The 24,061-nt window shown below is 46.9% G+C and overlaps 1 protein-coding gene across 7 annotated transcripts in view; it reads left to right on the top strand.

Annotated features, from left to right (window-relative positions):
* The window catches only part of ush2a (Usher syndrome 2A (autosomal recessive, mild)), a 395,330-nt gene that overhangs the window by 350,559 nt on the left and 20,710 nt on the right, over positions 1-24,061 (top strand). For all 7 annotated transcript variants that reach the window (XR_009821723.1, XM_062025662.1, XM_062025687.1 and 4 more), the window contains 8 exons: positions 1,190-1,271; positions 1,359-1,504; positions 2,466-2,804; positions 2,883-3,244; positions 3,315-3,684; positions 3,752-4,033; positions 15,660-15,829; positions 20,852-21,185. Coding sequence is in view for 6 of the 7 variants with exons in the window: in XM_062025662.1 (XP_061881646.1) it covers positions 1,190-1,271; positions 1,359-1,504; positions 2,466-2,804; positions 2,883-3,244; positions 3,315-3,684; positions 3,752-4,033; positions 15,660-15,829; positions 20,852-21,185 (2,085 nt within the window). In the remaining variant the exon portion in view is untranslated. The remainder of the gene's footprint in view (positions 1-1,189; positions 1,272-1,358; positions 1,505-2,465; positions 2,805-2,882; positions 3,245-3,314; positions 3,685-3,751; positions 4,034-15,659; positions 15,830-20,851; positions 21,186-24,061) is intronic.

Below are 24,061 nucleotides of genomic sequence, written 5' to 3'. Positions count from 1 at the left end.
GGCCACATGCCTCACATATTTCACTGGCTTTTAAGGTAGAGAGATCTCTCATTCGCGCTCACTTAATCCGTCTCTCCCTTTTGCAACATCTATCTCGCTCTCTTTTCCCCTCACCTCTTATCGGCTTAATCGTTCATTGTCTCCCTCTCTTCCTCCTTATGTCACTACTCTTTTTATTTGCTTCGTCTGTTATTTACTTACTCACCTTTTACCTTTATTTCATCACTCTCCCTTAATTCTCTGCCCTCTCTATCATTACTTATATACTTTGTGTATTTATTTCTAGTCATTTGTTGTCCCTCCCTCTCTCTCTGCTTCCCTACGAACTTATGTGATTTGCAGGAGGATTTAGCTTGTGTCTAGGTGTCCAGGGACTTATTAATCCTGTTTTTCTGTGTACGTTGGCTCGCAGACATATAGACAGTCAAGACATGTATTGGGCTTGTTGTTCAGGCAGTTCATCCTTGGTGCTCCGCCACGCCGATTTCTCTGCCTTTTTTCCTTTGACTCCAATTTGCATTTGAGCCATTTGGATCCCCACCCGCTAATCTCTTTACATATGTTAACTTCTGTGAGAGTTTAAAAAATGCAGACTCAACTAAAGGAAAATAAAACGGCATAATTTGTTGTGATAAATGCTCAGAGACCAGCTCATATCCTAATTTTTTTTTTTAAACCGTAAGCCATCCTGATCTATTCTTGACAACCATGTCATCCCTTTTCAAACAACAGTGCGTCTCTTATCAATTAGTAAATGATGTTGCACACACACTGTCCCTGCGAGTGCCAGCTTTTTTGGTCTGTGTCCCACTGCCTGAAGCTACTGGCAGGCACACCGTCTCTGTTTGTATGAGAGTGTGTGTGTATGTTGTGCTACGAAGTAATCTGTATTAGTGTAACACAAACACACCACAGGCTTTGAACGCGGTCTTAAGGGACGACCGTTTGCCAGTCTGTGGGTGCCACTTCTTCTAGTACAATATGTTGTAATGTTGATACGACAAATCCCATGCCACATCATTTTAGCTTGTCATTGTCTTAGTGATTCCCTGTTGTTTCTTAAAAAAATAAAGATGCGTGTGACTTAAGCAATTGGCATGGCTTGCTACTCAACTCCATGCATTACCTCCTATTAAGTTAGATATTTTCTGGTTTTAATGTTCTTAATTCTATCCTATAACTTTCTTAGGGTTCAGTCATAGAAGCAGCAGTCTTCGGCTTTGAGCCCTACAGTGAGTACAACCTACTAGTGGAAGCCATAAATGACGCAGGTATGATTACAACCAGTGGCTTTAAATCGCATAATCGAAATACTTTTCGTAGACTCCCTAAAATGCTTTGTTTTTTTGCATGTTCAGGCAGTGTGTCCAGTCCATGGGTAGGCATTCGGACCATGGATGCTTCTCCGTCTGGACTGGTTAACTTCAGTGTGGAACAGAAAGAGCAGGGCAGGTCCTTACTGCTCAGCTGGGATCCACCAAGTTCTCCAAATGGAGCTATCACGGTACATACAGTAATAACAGAAGATAAACCTTAAAATATGCCATTGAAACCGACTGTCTTCAAATTCAACATGGAAAGCTTTAAGCTGAACATCATTGCATGCAAATGTTCAAAGTAATGTAGAGTATTTATTATGAAAGTAGTGGTTAAAGAAGCATAAAAAAAACACTCTAGAGAAGGTACACGTACAAAAGTTTGAGAAGCTGCATTCACATGTGAAACTATTTTGAGTTATTCTGGAAACTATTTGCGCACTGTTTTCACTGTTTTGAGTCTATACAGGTGTATTGATTATTAATCAACACATTAAACTACAGTATACTGCCTTGCTGTTTCTTTCCTGTTTCTTAGTCGACGGCAGCGTGTTTAGGCAGCAAACTAATGGGCCTATACAGTACTACCGTCCAGAAATGCATACATGCAAACCATCAAGTGGCGCCAAAAAATACTGCCTAAGCGGGTCAGAGCTTTTCTTTCTGTCACACACGCAAACCAGTGACCTGGAGATATGTGGTTGTGACACAGAGACATGCTGGAAAAAGTATCTCAAAAGTTGATAGCAAGTAACAGAGGAGGCGTTACGATGCTAATGTAAGATATGTGATCAATTAAGCCAGAGTTCTCAAACAACTATTGAGTAGCTAACAAAATAAGACCTACTTTTTTTTTTTACATACCAGTTGTTCATTGTTGTGTTAAATATGTCGGGGTTTTTTTATTTTCTATTTTGTTTTAATAAAGTATTCAGATCAATAGTGATGCGCCTGTTGCTTCAAAACATAACAATACAACATTATTGATGCACTGTTAGACAAAATAATAAGTATTATCGTTAGGTATCTAAATAATACATTGATTTATTTAGTCCACCCCTGATTTACATATGAGCCAGGCTGGCAACCACACGACTCAACAGACTCTTCTGACACGCACATTTTCCTGTTCTTCATGTTCTTTATCAGATGTATAATTTGTACGGCGAGGGAAACCTGGAGTTCAGTGGTCTGTCACGTCACTTCCTGTTTCGACGTTTGGAGCCTTGGACCACGTACACGCTAGCCCTTGAAGCTTGCACATCAGCGGGATGCACAAGGAGCCCACCTCAGTATGTCACCACTGATGCTGCTGCACCTGACTCGCAGCCTTCTCCCACACCTCTTTCCATTGGTTCGGACCATGTGTTGCTCACCTGGGGACCTCCCGCCCATCCATATGGGCCGGTTGGCGAGTACTACTTACTGGGAAGAAGCCAAGATCAGGTGGGCAGAGGGAGAAGCAATGAGGAAGACGCGAGTGAAAAAGTTTGTAAAAGGCTCATTTTTATTTTATTTTACTTATTATTTACTGTCTTGCTTAACCTACAATGCTATCACTAACAGGTGCTGTTCAGACAATCCTCTCCGCAAGGAAATGACACTTTCTTCTACAAGGTGACTGGATTGCGTCCTTGGACTGAGTACGAGTTCGCCGTACGTTCCCATAACCCTGCTGGCCACACCTACAGCCCTTGGTTAAACGTGACTACCAAGCAAGCCCCCCCTCGTGGCCTAGCTCCACCAACAGTGAGTCATGTTGAGGGTCGCCCTAGTGAAGTGCTGGTTTCCTGGACTCCACCTTTAGAACCCAATGGGTTGCTCCAGTCTTACAGGATCCAGAGAAACAATATTAGCTTCTCGTTCAGTTTTGACCCGACTGTCCTCAGCTACACTGACGAGGATCTCCTTCCCTTTTCAAGCTATAGGTGAGGCTTACCGTCACACAATGACATCAATGCAAATATTATACTCTATATATTTTTCTGTTTCCTACAGCTATTCAGTCACAACATGCACGTCTGAGGGATGCCTCACAAGCCCTCACGCTAGCATTACTACCTTAGAGGCTCCCCCTGCCACTGTAGAGGCTCCTACTGTGGACTTCATCAATTCCAACAGTATGAACATTTCCTGGGCTAAACCAGCAACCCAGAACGGGGAGGTGACTGAATATGTTCTAAAAGTGAATAGCCAAGAGGCTTATCGTGGAAAAGACTTGAAGACAGTGCTGTCACATCTCCATCCTTACACGTCCTACCAGTTAGTACTGTTAGCCTGCACTAGTGGCGGATGCACTGCCAGCACAGCAACATCCACTGTGACAGAGGAGGCTCCTCCGTTGGATATGCCTATCCCCACTTTGAAAGTATGTTGGCATGTTAAGGTAGCGCTTAAGGCAGCCATCCAACTTGTCTTTTTTCTATTTGCTTCAGGTCACTGGTCCAGAGTCAGTAGAAGTTAGCTGGGGACCACCACAGAACCCTAATGGCATCATCACAGGTTATGAACTCCGTAGAGATGGTGAAGTTATCTACGTGGGCGCCAATAGTCACTACCACGACTTCACTCTTCTGCCGAGTGTGGAGTACAGCTACTTTGTCTGGGCCAACAACAGCAGAGGGGCTGTGAGCAGCGCCGCAGCCAAAGCAAAAACTCACCCAGCGGCTCCTTCTGGTGTCGGTCTACCCATGTTATCACCTCTGGGACCCGGTCAGGTGAGACGCTTGGGAAGTGGTCCCCAACAACACATTTGCTACCTGCTACATGTGCGGCACGCACAGAAACATTAGATAATTAGATAAACGACGGCATTTTCTCGTAACTTTCGCATGTCCCACTATACACACAAATAAGCTTATTTATAGACGTATAATAAAACTCCTGATAGGAAGTTGCTATCCATCCATCCATCCATTTTGTACCGCTTGTCCCTCTCGGGGTGAAGTTGCCATTTGATATAATTCTTATATCATTGTTAATGGGACAATACACATTAATGAATATATAAAATGTAAAGGTGCCAGATTGTACCCTAAATCTGATTTCCATCTGCAGTCCCCTCTGCAGGTTGATGGTATATATGATACGGTCCATACAAAGTTAAGTTAGACAGCACCAACATCAGACATGAACAGTACAATAAGATACACAGACTCAGATATAATAATAAAATAAAATAGAGACCCATTTACTGTAAAACAGTAGGTTGCTGCATGACCTTGGCTCAGGACAGAGCAGGTATAAAGTCATCATAGTACGGTAGTTAAAGTGCAAAAGACTATAGCGCTAAAGTGCAAGTGTGCTAGATTGTTGCATAAAGTGTGTCCAAGGAAGAAAATACACATTTCCCTTGGCTAGTAAGTTAAAGTGTTGGTATTATTGCACATAGCATCAGATACGTTAGCCAAAAAATAAGCCCACAATCAAGTGAAAAGGAATAGTAAACAAAAGCCTTTGGAGAGCTTTTTTGCAAAGGGAATAAGTGATGCGTTATGGTGAGTTGTATTTTTCCTGCACTTGTTTTTTCTATATTCATGTGAAAATAATGCCTCCATTAAACCAGTCCCTGGTGCAAATAAGATCGGGGACCCCTGCTGTGGAGGTGCTGGGAAAAACAATTAACATCCGCGATTCAATGAGGTCGCGACCCCTGCCCGAATGCAGCTGGGATAGGCACCAGCACCCCAGCGACCCTGAAAGGGACAAGCGGTAGAATATGGATGGATCGATTCTTATTTATTACGATTGTGAATTGATTGAAACTTTTCAAGGATCTATTTTTAAAAAGACATCTCCATGGTTACTCGTTGCGCATATATGTCATATACCAGTAGCCTAGCAAAGCTTTTGTAACCTTTAACTTGTTTTGAAAAGTTTGTATTATCATTTATACAACACATATTTTGAAATAATCTGTTTGAATCGTCGCAGCACGGTGGAACAGGGGTTAGTACATGTGCCTCACAATACGAAGGTCCTGAGTAGTCCTGAGTTCAATCCTGGGCTCGGGATCTTTCTGTGTGGACTTTGCATGTTCTCCCCGTGACTGTGTGGGTTCCCTCCGGGTACTCCGGCCTCCTCCCACTTTCAAAAACATGCACCTGGGGATAGGTTGATTGGCAACACAAAATTTTCATTCATTTCATTGATTTATTTATTTCAGGCAATGACATAAAAAAGTACAAAGTTGACAACACATAATAATATAAATTAATATAGTGCAAAAGGCAATGTTGTAGCGGTTGATTTAAGGACATAATTCACCACACCTGTTATTTATCTTTGTCATCATCATTCACTGTACTGTTCTATTGTGCACATGACAATGTGGTTCTTTGTGTGTTGTTAAGAGCGAGTAATTCGGCGCGGCCCCTTTAAGTGGCCGTCAGTACATTCTCACAAAGGTGGGGGTTTGTTGTTCCCGCGATATTTGAGTGTTGTGATGAAAGCGTTCATTCTTGCTTGTGCTTTTCTTGAATAAACGACGCACACGTTTTTGTGTGTCAACTATATTTCAAGTTGTCTAGCCTTCACGCTACGAGCACAACACTGGTGACCCCGACGCTTCACTGAACGGATTCAGTGATTTTTTTTTTTTTTATCGACCATGACGGCGAATGCGGTTTCTCTAAAGCTGCCCGAGTTCTGGGAAACTTCCGCGACCGCATGGTTTGCCCAGGCCGAGGCACAGTTTGACCTGCGTGGTATCACCGAGGACGACACTAAGTTTTATTATGTCGTGTCCGCCCTCGGCAACGCGACGGCGACCAAAGTGGTTAACGCCATTACACACCCACCGGAGAGGAACAAGTACCGCACGTTGAAGGCTCACCTCTTACAGACATTTCATCTTTCCGACGCGGAGCGAGCTAACCGCCTTTTTTCGTTGCAGGGGCTTGGCTATTGCAAGCCCTCTGAACTAATGAACAACATGCTAGGACTCTTAGGTGAGCACAGACCTGGATTCTTCTTCGTGCAGTATTTCCTGAGACTCCTGCCTACTCAGGTGCGGGCTGCTTTAGCCAACACCACCATTTTGGACTGCCGCGAACTAGCTGCTGAAGCTGATAAGTTTTTTTTAGCTTCCCAACCGGCCTATGTGGCTGCATTGCTTCCGGCTGAGACAGAAAGACCCGTGGCAGGTTTTTCCACTCTCGCTGCTGCTGCTGCTGCCCCCCCCCAAGCGGCAACCGAATTCTGGACTATGTTTTTTCCACGCAAAGTTCGGGACCAAAGCTAGGCGGTGCCGTCCCCCGTGCAGTTTTCGTGGACCGCCGCCGGGAAACGCCGGGGCCGGCGCTCAGCAGTGGCCATGAGCGTCGGCAGTACTGGCAGGCTGCTCTTCATCCAGGACTCCCTCTCTGGACGACGGTTCCTGTGTGACACCGGCGCGCAGAAGAGCGTCCTGCCAGCATCAAGGTTGGACATGCTGTCTGAGTCACATGGCCCCCCCATGGAAGCGGCCAATGGCAGCCCTATCCGCACTTATGGAATACGGTACGTGGAACTGTGTTTTGGTGGACAGCGTTTCAGTTGGAACTTTGTGACTGCTAAAGTGACGGTGCCGCTCATCGGTGCAGATTTTCTCTGTGCTTTCGGCCTCCTTGTGGATGTAAAAAACAGGCGTTTGGTGGATGCGATTACGTTCTGCTCGTACAAGTGCAGTCTCAGCGTGACGGGCTCCATCAGGCTTTCCAGCATGCTACCCACCACAGACGTTTTTCTGCGCCTCCTCGCTGATTTCCCGACCCTGGCGCAGCCCACGTTCTCGTCATCTACCGCCAAGCATGGTGTGGAACACCACATTGCCACCACGGGCCCCCCTGTGCACGCACGAGCCCGGCGCCTGGACCCTGCTAAGCTCTCCATCGCTAAAGCTGAATTTGAGACCATGGAACGCCTCGGGATCATTCGCCGCTCAGACAGCCTGTGGGCGTCGCCCCTCCACATGGTGGAGAAGCCCGGAGGGGGTTGGCGGCCATGCGGTGATTACCGCAGACTCAACGAGGCGACTACCCCGGACCGTTATCCAGTACCCCACATACAAGACTTTTCCGCCCACCTCGCTGGGAAAACTGTGTTTTCTAAGGTAGATCTTGTCCGGGGCTATCATCAAGTGCCGGTCCACCCCTCTGACATCCCGAAAACAGCGGTCATCACCCCATTTGGACTGTTTGAACTTTTACGTATGCCTTTTGGCCTTAAGAGTGCAGCACAAACTTTCCAGCGGTTGATGGACTCTGTTTTACGTGACTTGCCGTTTCTGTTTGTCTATTTGGCCGATATCCTGGTCGCGAGCACCTCTCAGGCCGAGCATGTGACCCACCTCAGGTCCCTTTTTCAGCGCCTTAGCCAACACGATCTCATTGTTAACCCAGCTAAGTGCCAGTTTGGGTTGTCTGTGATCGACTTCCTTGGACATCGTGTCACGGAGTGCGGGGCAGTTCCCCTCCCAACGAAGGTTGCGGCCATCGCAAACTTCCCCCGCCCACTCACGGTTAAGGCTCTTCAAGAGTTCCTTGGCATGGTAAATTTTTACCATCGTTTCATTCCCCGGGCAGCTGACCTCATGCAATGTCGTGGCTGATTGCCTTTCCCGAGCCGTCGCGAGCGCTGTCCATGTGGGGCTCGATTTTGCACAAATGGCAGTTGACCAGGCCGACGACCCGGACATCCAAGCACTGAAGGCGGCAGCCACAGGGCTACGGTTGTCTGTGGTCCCATTTGAGGACACAGGGGTTACGCTCCTTTGTGACGTCGCTACCGGTCGGCCGCGGCCCCTTGTGCCCGCCATTTGGAGGCGGCGCGTGTTCAACTCCATCCATGGCCTTTCCCACCCTGGGAGGAAACCTTCCCAGCGGCTGGTTGCTGCAAAATTTGTCTGGCGTGGACTGAAAAAAGATGTTAGGGACTGGGTTTCCACATGTGTGGCATGCCAGCGCTCAAAGGTGCACTGCCACACGCGGGCCCCACTGGCACCGTTTACGGTTCCGGAGCGCCGTTTTGACCATGTCAATGTGGACCTGGTCGGGCCTCTCCCATCCTCACGCGGCTGCACATACCTCCTCACGATGGTCGACAGGACCACCCGTTGGCCGGAGGCAGTACCTCTGACGTCCGCCACCTCCGCGGAGGTGGCGCGCGCGTTCATTGGTACGTGGGTTGCCCGTTTCGGTACCCCATCGGACATATCATCCGACCGGGGCTCTCAGTTCACTTCCGAGCTCTGGGCCGCTGTGGCCGAGAGCTTGGGTGTGAAACTCCACCACACGACGGCGTATCACCCGCAGGCCAATGGTATGTGTGAGCGATTTCACAGGTCCATGAAGGCAGCGCTCAGGGCGTCCCTGAAGGACAACGCTTGGGTAGACGAGCTCCCTTGGGTGATGCTGGGGCTTCGGACTGCCCCCAAGGAAGACTTGCAATCTTCCTCGGCAGAGTTGGTTTATGGCCAGCCCCCGCGAGTGCCAGGGGACTTTATTCCTAGCACGACGGCACCTTGGTCCGCTAGTAAGCAGCGAGCTGCTCTCCTCGATGCCGCCAAGGGTTTTGCCCCCATCCCCACTTCTCAACACGGCCTTACGCCGTCTCATCTTCCCGTTTCCTTAAGGGGAGCGGCGTTTGTTTTTGTCCGCCACGACGCCCACCGCGGCCCCCTTCAGCCTCCTTACGATGGGCCATTTCGCGTCCTAGAGAGCGGAGACAAGCATTTTCTGTTGGACATCGGGGGTCGGTCTGAAAAGATCACGGTGGACCGGCTGAAAGCGGCCCACTTGGATCTTAGTCAGCCGGTTACCACGGCCGTACCCCCGCGCCGGGGTCGTCCGCCTGCTCTACCTAGGCCCCAAGATGATGTTATGCATCCTTCTACGCAGGCCCCCGGGACCTTAGACAGTACAGATACACTTCCGGTCCCCCCTGTTGACTCCCCGGCGTTAGTACCAGTACGGCGCACCCGGTCTGGTCGGCCCGTCCGTGCCCCTGTCCATTGACAGTTTGTTTTTCTTCGTGATGGCGAATTCTGGGGGGACGTGTGTAGCGGTTGATTTAAGGACATAATTCACCACACCTGTTATTTATCTTTGTCATCATCATTCTCTGTACTGTTCTATTGTGCACATGACAATGTGGTTCTTTGTGTGTTGTTAAGAGCGAGTAATTCGGCGCGGCCCCTTTAAGTGGCCGTCAGTACATTCTCACAAAGGTGGGGGTTTGTTGTTCCCGCGATATTTGAGTGTTGTGATGAAAGCGTTCATTCTTGCTTGTGCTTTTCTTGAATAAACGACGCACAAGTTTTTGTGTGTCAACTATATTTCAAGTTGTCTAGCCTTCACGCTACGAGCACAACAATGTATAGTATGTAATGCATGATTGTCCAGTTTTGCCTGAGAGGGAGTGGGAAGAAGATCATTTATTTAATCCCACCCCCAGTTCTCCATTCAGTGATTATTCACATGAGTTTCACTGTTACTATGTACAAGGATTATAATAAAGATGTTGTATCATAGTGGCATTACCACAGGTAACAATAATTATTACACTGTAACAATATTTTGTATCAACAATGTAGGAATAATTAATATACCAACAATGGTAATAGATGACATAGCAATAATGGTAATAGACAACATACCAATAATGGTAAGGAAACATTGTGTCAGAGTTTGTAGTTGACGAACCCCAAGATGCAGAGATGATGGCAGGCATTGAATGAGAAAACATGATTTAATTAAAGACTTTGGCAAAAAAAAAAAAAAAAAGGGAACAAACAAAAGGCGCGCACAAGGCGGAGAACAAACTAAGCTATAAACTAAAATAGCACAAAGGCTAACTGTGGACAATAAACAAAAACACTTACTGTGACACGAAGGAACTAGGACTAAGGCGGAGTGGACAAAAGTAGACGGAGCTACAACGACAAATAGGTAGAAGGTAAGTGACAAGTATTGTAATGACATTCAGGTAGATACTACAATGACAATGATCCAGCCGTGACTGGAGTGCAGGACAGGTTTAAATAGGCAGCTGGCTGACTGGCACCAGGTGTGGCCACGTGCCAATCAGCCACAGCTGAGGGGACAAAGCACTCAGGGAGAATCAGGAAATGAAGAAAAAAATAAAAGCACTGACAGGAAACTAAGAACAGGAAACCAAGACAAATGCAGAGGCAAACTAAAACTTGACCAAACTGTCAGGGACAACCCTGAGAGTAGCCCCCCTTCCCATAACGGATACCAGACGTAATCAAACCCCCCCCCCCCCCACCCAAAAAAAACAAACAGTCCAAAGTCAAGGGAGGGTGGAAGGAGGACAGGGAGGTGGGCCGCCAGGCCAAGTGTCCCCGCAACCAGCGGGGAAGAGTCAGGTGGCGACGGCGTGTTGAACGCCGCCACAATTGTCGAGGCGGCTCGACCGCCGGCGTGGGAGGGCCCACCGGGAAGGATGGTGGCGGCGCCCTCTGCTGGCCACCCGGAGAGGGTGGTGGCGGCGCCCTCTGCTGGCCACCCGGAGAGGGTGGTGGTGGCGCCCTCTGCTGGCCACCCGGAGAGGGTGGTGGAGGCGCCCTCTGCTGGTCCACCGTAGAGGATGGTGGAGACCCCTGCTGGTCCACCGGAGAGGATGGCGAAGACCCCTGCTGGTCCACCGGAGAGGGTGGCGGAGACCCCTGCTGGTCCACCGGAGAAGGTGGTGGAGACCCCTGCTGGTCCACCGGAGAGGGTGATGGCGCCGTTGGTTGCAGACCCACCGGAGATGATGGTGGCGCCGTTGGTTGCAGACCCACCGGAGATGATGGTGGCGTCTGCCGGCCCACCGGAGAGCATGGTGGCGTCTGCCGGCCCACCGGAGAGGATGGCGCCGTCTGTTGCAGACCCACTGGGATGAGGAGTAGTTGTGCCTCCCCAGCTGCACAGCTACTCATAGCCCCCCCCCCCCTCACGGGACGGATCCAAGACGTCCCACGAGAAGCCAACACAGGACAGGGATGGGTCGGAGGGATCACAAAACGAGGCAAAGCTTTTCCTTGATTTAGCCATCAATTCTAATGCTTTGTTAAGCCTCTCCGCCATGGACATCTCTGCGAGGTTCGTTTTAGGCTGGATCATTCTGTCAGAGTTTGTAGTTGACGAACCCCAAGATGCAGAGATGATGGCAGGCATTGAATGGGAAAACATGATTTAATATAAGACTTTGGCAAAAAAACAAACAAAAGGGAACAAACAAAAGGCGCGCACTAGTGATGGGTCCGGCAACACCGATGCATCGGCGCATGCGTCGAGCTCATAGAGCGATACCCTGTGTCGGTGCGCGTATCGCTTTAGAAAGTCACGTGACCGAACACGAGCTGTTTTGGTCACGTGACCGCTCATGAGCTGTTCTGGTCACGTGACCGCTCATGAACTGTATCGCACTGACGCCTGCGCGCCAAACTGTGTTTATTAGGAAGCGGTGCAATGCGTGTTGTTGACGAACACCGTTAGGGCCGCTTGTTGTCACTGTCACTCAAAGTTGCATTTCAAAATTACACAGAATAAATGTGTTTATTTTGTTTAGAATTCAGATGGGTTTGATTTGGTGCGCGGCATATATTGGCTGTGCGGCGCACGGTGTGCGCGGAGGACGCTTGAGCACTGCGCAATTGCGCAGGCGCGCACCTTAGAGGGAACGTTGCTCACAGGGCACAGAGGAGGCGTCAGTGCGATACAGTTCGCGTATCGGTCACGTGACCAAAGCAGCTTATGATCGGTCACGTGACTTTCTAAAAGCGGTACGCGCACCGACACAGGGTTTCGCTCTATGAGCTCGACGCATGCGCCGATGCATCTGTGTTGCAGGACCCATCACTACTGTTACTAGAGAAGGTACAGGAATGACGGCGTGGCGAAGTTGGTAGAGTGGCCGTTACCTTGCCACTAATAAACTCATGTACAAATTCCAATCCGGCTTCAGAACTAACCACTCCACTGACACATGCCTTCTCTATCTGACCGACCACATCAAACATGAGGTGGACGCGGGCAAATACTGCGGCATGGTCATGCTGGACCTTCAGAAGGCCTTTGACACCGTTAACCACGCTATACTGTTGGATAAGCTCAGAGCAATCGGATTTAACAAAAACTCATGGAGCTGGATGCAATCTTACTTGGAGGGGAGGGAGCAGGTGGTAGAGGTGAACGGCACCGTGTCGTCCCCCCCCCCCCCCCCTCTCGGTGAGCTGTGGAGTCCCCCAAGGCAGTATATTGGGACCTTTACTGTTCCTAATATACATAAACGACATGTCATCGGCATGCGACTGTGAATTGTTTTTGTTTGCGGATGACTCTGCCTTGCTGGGATCCGGCAAGGACAAGTCACAGGTGGAGAAAATCCTCAGTGCTGAGCTCTGTAGAACTTGCACCTGGCTCGCTGACAACAAGCTATCCATACACTTGGGTAAAACAGAATCCATCCTGTTTGGGTCCCACATCAACCTCAAGAAAGTCAATGACTTCACCATAAAACTTCTAGAGGCTAACCTTTCCTGTGATAAAATGGCAACCAAGGTATTTAAAAAGGTTAACCAACGAACGAGATTTCTCTACAGAATCTCCTCTCTGGTCAACAAAAGCACCTTGAGGATTCTGGCGGGAACTCTCGTTCAACCCTTTTTCGATTACGCATGCACCTCCTGGTACCCTAACACCTCCAAAACCCTCAAATCTAAACTCCAAACATCTCAGAACAAGCTAGTCAGGTTACTGCTAGACCTCCACCCCAGATCCCACCTCACTCCTACCCACTTCTCTATAGTGGGCTGGCTCAAGGTGGAGGACAGAGTTAAACAACTAGCACTGAGCCTAGTCTATAAATTCCGCTACACCTCCCTGATACCGAAGTACATGTCAAACTACTTCCTTAACGTAAATGACCGCCATAACCACAACACCAGGGGGAGCTCCAATAACCACGTTAAACCCAAATTCCGAACTAACAAAGGTTTTAACTCATTCTCTTTCTATGCCACATCAATGTGGAATGCGCTCCCAACAGGTATAAAAGAAAGGGCATCTCTATCCTTCAAAACCGCAATAAAAGTTCACCTCCAGGCAGCTACAACCCTAAACTAACACCCTCCCCGGATTGCTAACAATCAAATGTAAACAATCAAATGCAGATACTTTTTCTTATGCCTTCTGATCTCTCTCTCTCTCTCTCTCTCTCTCTCTCTCTCTCTCTCTCTCTCTCTCTCTCTCTCTCTCTCTCTCTCTCTATGTCCACTACTTGATGTCCATATCCTCCCCCCCCCTCCACACCCCTGATTGTAAATAATTCATTGTGATTATCTTGTGTGATGACTGTATTATGATGATAGTATATATGATAGTATATATCTGTATCATGAATCAATTTAAGTGGACCCCGACTTAAACAAGTTGAAAAACTTATTCGGGTGTTACCATTTAGTGGTCAATTGTACGGAATATGTACTTCACTGTGCAACCTACTGATAAAAGTCTCAATCAATCAATCAAAAACCAGGTTTCAGTAATTGCAATAATGGTAAATGGATGACTAAATTATTTCAAGTAATCCTTGATAGCCTCAAAGTTAGTGTACATGCTTCGACTATTGAAATGTATTATTGACAGACTATCTTCTGATTTTACACTGCTTTCATATTGTTCACAGGTAAAATAATTAGTTTTTTACAATCGCAGAGAAAAAAATATTCTCAGGGTCTATCTCCATATCAGTCTCTGTTGTGGCGTGCTCTTGATACTCACACATGTCCAGTTCTTTTTGTTGATGTTGTAGGATCTTCTGTAACATGTCCATATCAATACTTGGTGTGGTCTGTGTTCTTGGTGTGGGTAGCATTGAAATGATGTAGAAGTCACAAAGCTACATTGATACCAAGTACTGCATCAATGTCAATACTTATCAAGATCTTCTATTTTCTTCACCACCAAGACTTTTGCTTCCTCCGGCGTCCCATTTAGTTTGATGAAGATCTTACAGTTCGTTACCCATGTTTGTTGAATCTTGCTTTGCCTTTTAAGTTGTCGTGCGATCCTTGCGATGTCAGCATTTTTTTTAGTCAAGTGTTCATTTTTGAAAACATCTGTACCTTTCAGTTTGCGTCCTTGCTTTAATAGTGCGATTTTCTTTTTCCTGTTTGTGAATCTCATGATGACAGCTGGTGGTCTCTGGTTCCTCATGGGCAGTGGGTGACAAGCCTTGATGTGCTCCAGGTCCATCTCTATCCCCCTGCTCTGGAGATAGGAAGCCACCTGCTGCTCCACCGACTGTGTCTCCTGCTCGCTGGGCTCCCCGCTGTCCGCGGCCACCGCACGCGCGTAGGAGCGCAGCTTAATTTTGATGCCGGTGATGACCACATCATTCATGCAGGAGTATTGCTCGAGCTCGTCCACTCGCCGCTCCAGATCCACAATGCGCCGGTCCTTCTCCACGTTCTGGAGGCGTAGCTGTTTCACCTCTAGAACCTCAAGAAGCTGCTCCTGCTGCGCTCTGACCGCAGTCACATCGCTGCACAGGGAGTGGAGTGCGAGCCTCATCTCCTCGAACTCCTCCGATGTCGGGCTTTTCCTTGGGGGAGGCATTATGATGGTCTATATGCCGACGCATCCAGCAACAGGAGAAAAAAATCCCACCTCCGTATCTCAGGCTGCTAATGCTAGCCGGCTTCGGTGTGCTATCCCGCAGCACCGATCGACACAAACTGCAAAGTGTCACGGCACAGTGACACAGCGTAGCCAAAAAAGCATAAAAAAGTACAAAAAAGATGTGCTGGTTTTGCACAAGGTGATCGTCAAACTCGACAGCCCCACGTCGAAAACAGTCAGTCAGACGCGCGCAAACTCCAAACAAAATTGGCCCTAGTGTGTGAATGTGAGTATGAATGTTGTCTGTCTATCTGTGTTGGCCCTGTGATGAGGTGGCGAAAATGGATGGATGGATGTTTGAATCGTGTTGAATCCACAGTCGATTCTGAATAGAATAATCGCCCCAGGAATCAAAATTTAAATTTAATTGCGGGTTGTTATACTGTAAGATGGTAAAATGTTCGTACTCCTTAATCTAATGAGATCTGTCGCAAAGCAAGTTTATTTATAGAGCACAATTCATACACAAGGCAATTGCTTTACAGAGCCAAAAATCCACTTCTATAAAGAAGATAAAGCTTACGTCAGAGAAGTTTTAGCTGAACAATATGTTTCAAAATAACATTTTTGTAATGGCAAAAATGTTTGTATTGGATCTTTTTAGCAGGAATTCCTAAAAAGGTGGCTGGGAGGTCATTCTTAGAGACTTAACTGGTGTTTTCATTGTCCCATTTAGGTGAAAGTAGAGTGGAGCATACCTGCCCGTCCTAATGGAGACCTTATAAGTTACACAGTACATCATCGAGATCCCATCCAGCTTAGTGTGACCAGCACTGTGTACACTCCAGAGGACAGTGTCTTCTCAGAGAGACATACCACTTTGCAGGGGCTCGCTCCATACCGCAGGTATTTATAAACTTTTTTTTTTTTTTTTAAACAAATAAGGAGCGGGATTGCTACATTATTTGTTCATTCATTCATAGCAACATGTTGATCTAAGTGTCTCAACAGTCTGAGTCTCAGTGTCCATGTTTACCCATTAATCTGAACACAGTTCCTCCTCAATTCTCAATCTGTGGGTTTATAGTTGCATGTCATGTACTTATCTTCCCTTAAAAGTCTCGTGATAAATATCACAGGTGTCAAACTCATCTTCATGTATTGTCTGTATTTCTCCTACTATATTTTCTTAGCAGGCAAGAAGTCCTCCACTTTAGTTGCCCTGTCGTTTGACTCCCTCAATATTTTATAATTCTACTGAAAATTAAATGTACCACAATGGATTCTGAGTTGAAATTGCACATGCAAAATACTAAGTGAACCAACACGGCAGTTGAATGTGTGAGTTTTCCATGTGAAGTATTATCTTTTATATTGCAATATGCATTTACCAAACACATTGTTTTTAGATGAGGACACATAACATATGCTTTTACCCAGACTTAAAAAAGTATAACAGTCATTATTATACTGTATCATATTGAGAGCTGTATCTGACATCTTGGTTACTTTATTTAAGAGGGTTTGATGTTAATAGGCTGTCCTTAAAATACTGTTAGAACTAAGTTATATGTCAAAGTAGTTGATATTCAAAAAACAAAATTGATTGCTTTGGGGTGTTATGATTGATGGAAATTTATCACAGGAATCACATAAATTATACAAAGCTAAACCTTTAGGTAGTTTACATAAAGCAAAGGAATGGCTAAATAAAAAACCATTGTATATATTTTTTTATAATTCATTGATTGTTCCATATGTAGGGTAGTGTCTGTAAAACATATTTAAATTCAATCCTTCTTTGACAGAAGAGAGCTGTAAGAGTCATAAGTTGATATTGATACAGGGAACGCACAAACCTAATATTCAAAAAGTAAAACTTATTGAAATGTAATGAACTCGTACATTACATTATTCAAAATATTATGTTTAAAGCACAAAAAATTATACCAACAATATTCGCAACAGATTTCTAGAAAGAGAATGTAATTACAACCTAAAATAAACTAAGATTATTTATTTTTTTTAGTTTTAGAACAGTGACAATGGAAAAATGCATTTGAATCAAGGGTGTTTGTTTATGCAACAAACTTGAAAGTAAAACAAAACAATTTAAATTTCCTGTCTGTTGTCATAACTGGGTCTTTGGCGTGGTTTGCTCTCCCGTGGTGCAAAAGAATTGGAACGGACGTGGCGTGCAGGTAAAGACATAGTTTAATTATTACTATAAACTCAAACCAAAGGTACAAACAAAAGGCGCTCACAGAGGAGGTAAAAAACTTGACTAGGAAAACAAAAGGCGCGCACAATGGCGGAGAACTATGAACATTAAACAAACAAAAACTTACGTGACAAGAGATGAAACAAGAACTAACGTGACAAGGAACTGTGGACATGGCATGAATGGGTGATGTCGCCAGGACGAACAACAGAAACAGAAAAGCCTATATAGTGACATGATAAGTGAAAACAGGTGCGTGACTAACTGTGAACAGGTGCGTGACATGACTGTGAAAACGTGAGACAGGTGTGTGTGAGTCCAAACGTGGAACAGGTGAAACTAATGGTTGCTATGGTGACAAACAAAACCAGGAAGTGAAACAAGGAACTAAGGAAGTGTCCAAAAAACAAAACAGCACATGGCCAAACAAAAACATGAACACAGACATGACAGAACCCCCCCCTTACGGACAGATCCCAGATGTCCAAAAACAAAAAACAGGATCAAGAGTCATGGGAGGGGGGGAGGGGGACATGGCGGTGGGTCGCCAGACCAGGTGTCCCCGAATCCACCGGGGCAGAGTCAGGTGGCGGCGGCGGGTAGACCGCCGCTGAACCTGACGAGGTGGGCGACCTGGGAATGGCCACATCCGTGGCAGACGAGGAGGTCGGCGCACCTGGCGTGGCGGACGCCCATGGAATGGCCACATCCTTGGCCGACGAGGAGGTGGGCGCGTTGTCGTGGCAGGCGGCGAAGCTTGGCGTGGTGCGTCAGGCGGCGAAGCTTGGCGTGGCGGGTCTTGACGAGGGTCTTGGTCTTGGCGTGGGTCTTGGTCTTGGTCTTGGTCACTTGGCGGTTCTTGGTCACTTGGCGGTTCTTGGTCTTGGTCACTTGGCGGGTCTTGGTCACTTGGCGGTTCTTGGTCTTGGTCACTTGGCGGTTCTTGGTCTTGGTCACTTGGCGGTTCTTGGTCACTTGGCGGTTCTTGGTCACTTGGCGGTTCTTGGTCACTTGGCGGTTCTTGGTCACTTGGCGGTTCTTGGTCTTGGCTTTGGTCTTGGCGTGGGGCAGCCACGGGCGGCACTTGGCGGCGTGGGGAAGCCACGGGCGGCGCTTGGCGGCGTGGGGCAGCCACGGGCGGCGCTTGGCGGCGTGGGGCAGCCACGGGCGGCGCTTGGCGGCGTGGGGCAGCCACGGGCGGCGCTTGGCGGCGTGGGGCAGCCACGGGCGGCGCTTGGCGTCGTGGGGCAGCCACGGGCGGCGCTTGGCGTCGTGGGGCAGCCACTGGCGGCGCTTGGCGTGGAGCAGGTACTGGCGGCGCTTGGCGTGGAGCAGGTACTGGCGGCGCTTGGCGTGGAGCAGGTACTGGCGGCGCTTGGCGTGGAGCAGGTACTGGCGGCGCTTGGCGTGGAGCAGGTACTGGCGGCGCTTGGCGTGGAGCAGGTACTGGCGGCGCTTGGCGTGGAGCAGGTACTGGTGGCGCTTGGCGTGGAGCAGGTACTGGTGGCGCTTGGCGTGGAACAGGTACTGGTGGCGCTTGGCGTGGAGCAGGTACTGGTGGCGCTTGGCGTGGAGCAGGTACTGGTGGCGCTTGGCGTGGAGCAGGTACTGGTGGCGCTTGGCGTGGAGCAGGTACTGGTGGCGCTTGGCGTGGAGCAGGTACTGGTGGCGCTTGGCGTAGAGCAGGTACTGGTGGCGCTTGGCGTGGAGCTGGGCGTGGAGCAGGTGGATCTTGGCATGGTCGAAAAACTGGTGGTGGCGGCCGTGCTGGTGGCTGTGGCTTGGCAGGTCGAAAGACAGGTGGTGGGGGTCGTGCTGGAGGCTGTGTCTTGGCGTGACGAAAGACTGGTGGTGGGGGTCGTGCTGGTGGCTGTGGCTTGGCAGGTTGAAAGACAGGTGGTTGTGGTCGTGCTGGAGGCTGTGGCTTGGCGTGACGATGCTGAGCCACCCCACCTGAACAATTCCCAGCCCTAGCCCCCCCCTCAAGGAGCGGATACCAGACGCGCTCCCCGCGGTCTGGAACCGTCTTTTGGGGTGGGCGGAGGGGGTTCAGGAGGAGGGCAGAATCCTCCCCTCTAAATTGTCCAAAATGTCTTTCTTTCCCCCCCACCTGGGCTTTTGTGGGTGAAAAAAAAATTTCTGACTTGGGTGTGGCATGAGTCCTGGGGGGCGGGGCATGGAATTTGGGTGGCTTGGATTGAACCGGTAAAGAATTTGGGAAAACAATCTCCAGGTCTGTGGCGTGCTCCTTGAGCTGCCAGGCTGGCTGATTTCCATTTTCGCCCGGAGGGGGAGGAGCCTGCAGGAGCGCAGCGTGCTGTCCGCTCACCTTCCCTGACATCCTCGGTCTGGAGCGCCGCTTCCGGGACAGGGATGACGTGCCAACGTCCCCGGGCCAAAGGGAGCTGATCGGCACCAGTTTGCCGGTCGGACCCCACATGAGATCCCTGCGCTCCATGGGGGAATGGCGGAGTGTCTCTTCCTCCATCGCGCGGAGGACCTCCCACGTTGCCTCGTCAAAATGGTCCAAATTTTTTGCGGGAGAGCTCTTATGCTGGCGACATCTGTCATAACTTGGTCTTAGGCGTGGTTTGCTCTCCCGTGGTGCAAAAGAATTGGAACGGACGTGGCGTGCAGGTAAAGACATAGTTTAATTATTACTATAAACTCAAACCAAAGGTACAAACAAAAGGCGCTCACAGAGGAGGTAAAAAACTTGACTAGGAAAACAAAAGGCGCGCACAATGGCGGAGAACTATGAACATTAAACAAACAAAAACTTACGTGACAAGAGATGAAACAAGAACTAACGTGACAAGGAACTGTGGACATGGCATGAATGGGTGATGTCGCCAGGACGAACAACAGAAACAGAAAAGCCTATATAGTGACATGATAAGTGAAAACAGGTGCGTGACTAACTGTGAACAGGTGCGTGACATGACTGTGAAAACGTGAGACAGGTGTGTGTGAGTCCAAACGTGGAACAGGTGAAACTAATGGTTGCTATGGTGACAAACAAAACCAGGAAGTGAAACAAGGAACTAAGGAAGTGTCCAAAAAACAAAACAGCACATGGCCAAACAAAAACATGAACACAGACATGACATCTGTATTTAAAAAAATAAATTAAATAATGATAATGAAAATATATGACTGAGTAAGCTGTTTTTTTGTTGTGTGTTATGAAATATAAATATGGCCTTAATATGTCTATGAATGTTCTAAGCATAATCTTTGCTACAACTCAAATTTACAAATTTGGACATGCATAGCCTTAATAGTTTTCAGAGTTGAATAGCTAATATTGTATTTTGTGAATAGGGGAAGATATAAGTTAACACTTTTTTTTCTTTTCTTTTTTATTAATTGTATTGTTGTGTGAATTATTTTTATTTAATATTGAGTGAATAAAATACAATAAAACATGGAAATAGACACACATGCCACACATAAAAAAAACTCCAGTAATACAATTAAAATATTGTTGACAGTTTCCTTTAAAACAAAGTATTTTAAATGTTGCAAAGGCATAATTTTGGTACAACTCTTGCAAATTGGTGCAGGTATAGTCCTGTCCTACACAATGACTGAATACAATTATTTAATGATACAAGTGATACATACTTTAAGTATTCAGGCTTACCGCCGTGCAGTTGTGTCATCACAGAACACTGATTGCTTTTTTTTTAATACTGTATGTGCAGGTATGAGGTGAGGCTGGAGGCTTGCACAGAACTGGGCTGCTCGTCCAGCGACTGGTCATCCATACTCACGCCGGAGGCTCCCCCTGCTGGACAGATGGCGCCACTGTTGGACCTGCAGCCAGATCCCAACACAGGCCACCAGACCGCCTTCCTGCTAACTTGGTCCCCTCCGGCTCGACCAAATGGGAGGAAGCTGCATTACGAGGTGTACCGCAGACTGCTGGAACCCACCACTGATGCCCACAGAAGGGATGCAGCAACACTTGTGTACAGTAACTCATCCACAAGTTGCAAGGATGAGGGACTCCAGCCATTTACTGCATATCAGTACCAGGTATAGTACTATTATTTGGTTGTCATTTAATTTGTCGCAGTTAAGTTTTCCTGTGATATGTGAACTTCATTTTAAAGATGAAGTCTAATCACATCCTCCCACACAAATCTACTGATAGAGTCATCCACACACTAATGCTTGAGCCAAGTAATCAGACAGGTGGTAAATAGAGGGCTCCATATTCGTCCTGTTGTGTTGATCCGTTAATTGACAGGCGAGCCCTTTGGAAGCAACAATAACATTAGCATCCCTGCCTGTCAGACGTACGAGCCGAGGCCAGAGAACCTGTGTAATTGATTGAGTTTGCCTGATTGTGGTGCTGTTTTTATTTACGAGGGTCCTAATTTATGACAGGAGGAAGGAGGGGAAGGGAGGAGCTTTGGGAGATGACGGGCGGGCAACAGCGCCATTAATCATGGCGCCCTCAGAGCACCCCACTTGCTGATTACCGGCCAGCCAATCGAATTATCCGTTAGTCCCCTTGGTAACAGTGCTTGTATTGGAAAGACCTTTTAATGGTGACCGCTACATGTCCCCTGGGGATTTTCCAGTGGCGCAGACTGCGGAGCATGTTGCCATGTTTGTGTTGTTCATGGTCACGTGGACTTTCAGGTGTGCTTCACATGTGAGTCACAACATCCGGTCATACACTATAAATCTCTTGTTTCTTCCTTGTCACTCACCAAGCTATCATTTCTATCACAAAATGACAAGTAAATAGCAAGTTTAATCTACTTCCCTGCGTGTTGCTCTATCCATCTTGTTCTGCTGTGTTTACAGGCTCTTACTGTCTCCGTCTTGGTGCTTCACGCATACACAAGGACGATACGTCAGCACTGCCAGAGAGAGAAATCATATTAGGCTAATTACACTGGGTCATAAGCTCCTATTGACAGCTTTATGCCTCCTTTTAATTACTGCACACTTTCACACAACTTAGCCCCTTCACCCCAAGTGGATGCACCCGCCAAGTGGCTCTGTCAGCCTATCAGAGCGCCTCCACTGCGTCCGCGCTCCAACAGTCCAATTGAAACACTCAGTTTCACCCAGGAAGTTCCTGAAGTCGTTTGTTGCCATGGTGGCAAACGTGGTGTATTTTTATTTTGTGTCTAACAAGCCAAATGGTGGCCCAATAGGATGAGAGAGAACAAGAGCAGTGACAGCAGTAAAGAATCCGTGTATGATTTAAGAACGACAAATGGATCAAGGTGAAGGTGATCTCAGCTATGCAACTTTTTCTCTCTCTTACGTCTATGCAAAATAAACTTTTATCACGTTTTGCCACACAGGACTTTTTAACTGTTCTGCTGCTTCGTGCGGAGCATTGTTGTTGCCAGGCAAATAATTTGAGCATGTTTTCATGTGATGACAGTCCTAGGAAAAGGTAGATGTGAGGTAAATTTTATACATACAACAATATAGGTAGCACGGAAGCCTAAATTATTGACGATATTGTGAGCAGATTTTACAGCCTAAAGTTTACGGGACAATATTATTATTATTTTTAAACAAATACAAATATGACTATTTAGGTATAAACTATTTTTTTTAAATGATTAAAGTGTAAGTTTCATAGCAAATTTAGGAACAAGTACACTGCTAAGACAATGCAACAAAGAGAGTGTAATGGAGTTACGGTAACAATATATTACAAACAGTAACAACGTTAATCGGAACCTGGTTTTGATTCATTTTATAATGAGTAATACTATTAGTATTTTATTATTAGTAGTACTACTACTATAGTATCAAAAAAGTGCATTGACAAAGGAGGACCTCTATAATGGACATCACATCAGCTCCTGGCATCCCCTTTAAAAAAGCAGACACTTTCATGGTTAGGTTGACTTCTTTGTGGGAAAACTGGGAGTAGAATCACACAACACACAAGATCTCCATTTATATTTTATCACCGTTTTTTTATATGATGTCCCGACTGGGCTTTTATAGCCAAACGTGTCTCATTATGAGTTCATATGATATTCCAGGGTTAATGCCTGTCCGCATTTATATTATTCCACCTTTACCTAACAACTACAGTAACTTGTAGTGCATTTGTGTATAGTTGTTGTCGATTATATGAAGCGTGTGTTATTTAAAGGGGACCTATGATGATTCTATATTTAACACACTTCCTTGTGGTCTACAGAATATGTATTGAATATGCTTTTGTGTAATTTTGCTATACAGTCACATTTATAACCCACTTTGAGTATGTCTGCAAATGGTTCATGTGTCGAGGTGTTGAAAATGAAACCATGCACCATTCTCTCCAAAAGTATCAGAAATTATATTTTCACCGCTATTTTTTTTTTCTCCTGACAGTCGAAACTAAACTTCATAAACTGTACATAGATTTACAGCACACAACATTGTGTGTCGCACAATGCTACATCAAACAAAAAGTGCATTTACCAACATGTATCTCATTGCATGTCTCACGTGGTTATTGTGCGCATGCCAGATTAGCTGAAAATGGTAATAATTTTGTTTCCTCAAACCGAGTACTAATGTCTTATTCGTCTCAGTTTAGCGGTTGATTCCAATTTCATATTTGCCCATATTGACAAAACAGTCCCGTGTAAATGGGTGAACAAATAAACACGCCAGTATTTATTTTGTAGACATCAGAGTGGGCATGAAACGAGAAGGAATAACACGGGAGACTACAAGCAACAGTTTCAGCTCAGCAAACGGGGAGGAGGCTGGCTGACAGCATGTACGAGGATGCCCACTTAAGTATGTCGAGCAATCTGTGACTTCACAAATGGTCCATTGTCAAAACAAAACTCTGCAAAACACAACATTCAGAGGCATCCAAAACTGTGTGCAAGCTCACGCCCAAATGCATGAACTTTATGGTTTGACGTGTTATC

Source organism: Entelurus aequoreus, linkage group LG02 (genome assembly GCF_033978785.1).
Source record: "Entelurus aequoreus isolate RoL-2023_Sb linkage group LG02, RoL_Eaeq_v1.1, whole genome shotgun sequence".
In the NCBI taxonomy this organism is placed as follows: Eukaryota; Metazoa; Chordata; class Actinopteri; order Syngnathiformes; family Syngnathidae; genus Entelurus; species Entelurus aequoreus.
This window is presented reverse-complemented; position numbering and strand designations above follow the sequence as displayed.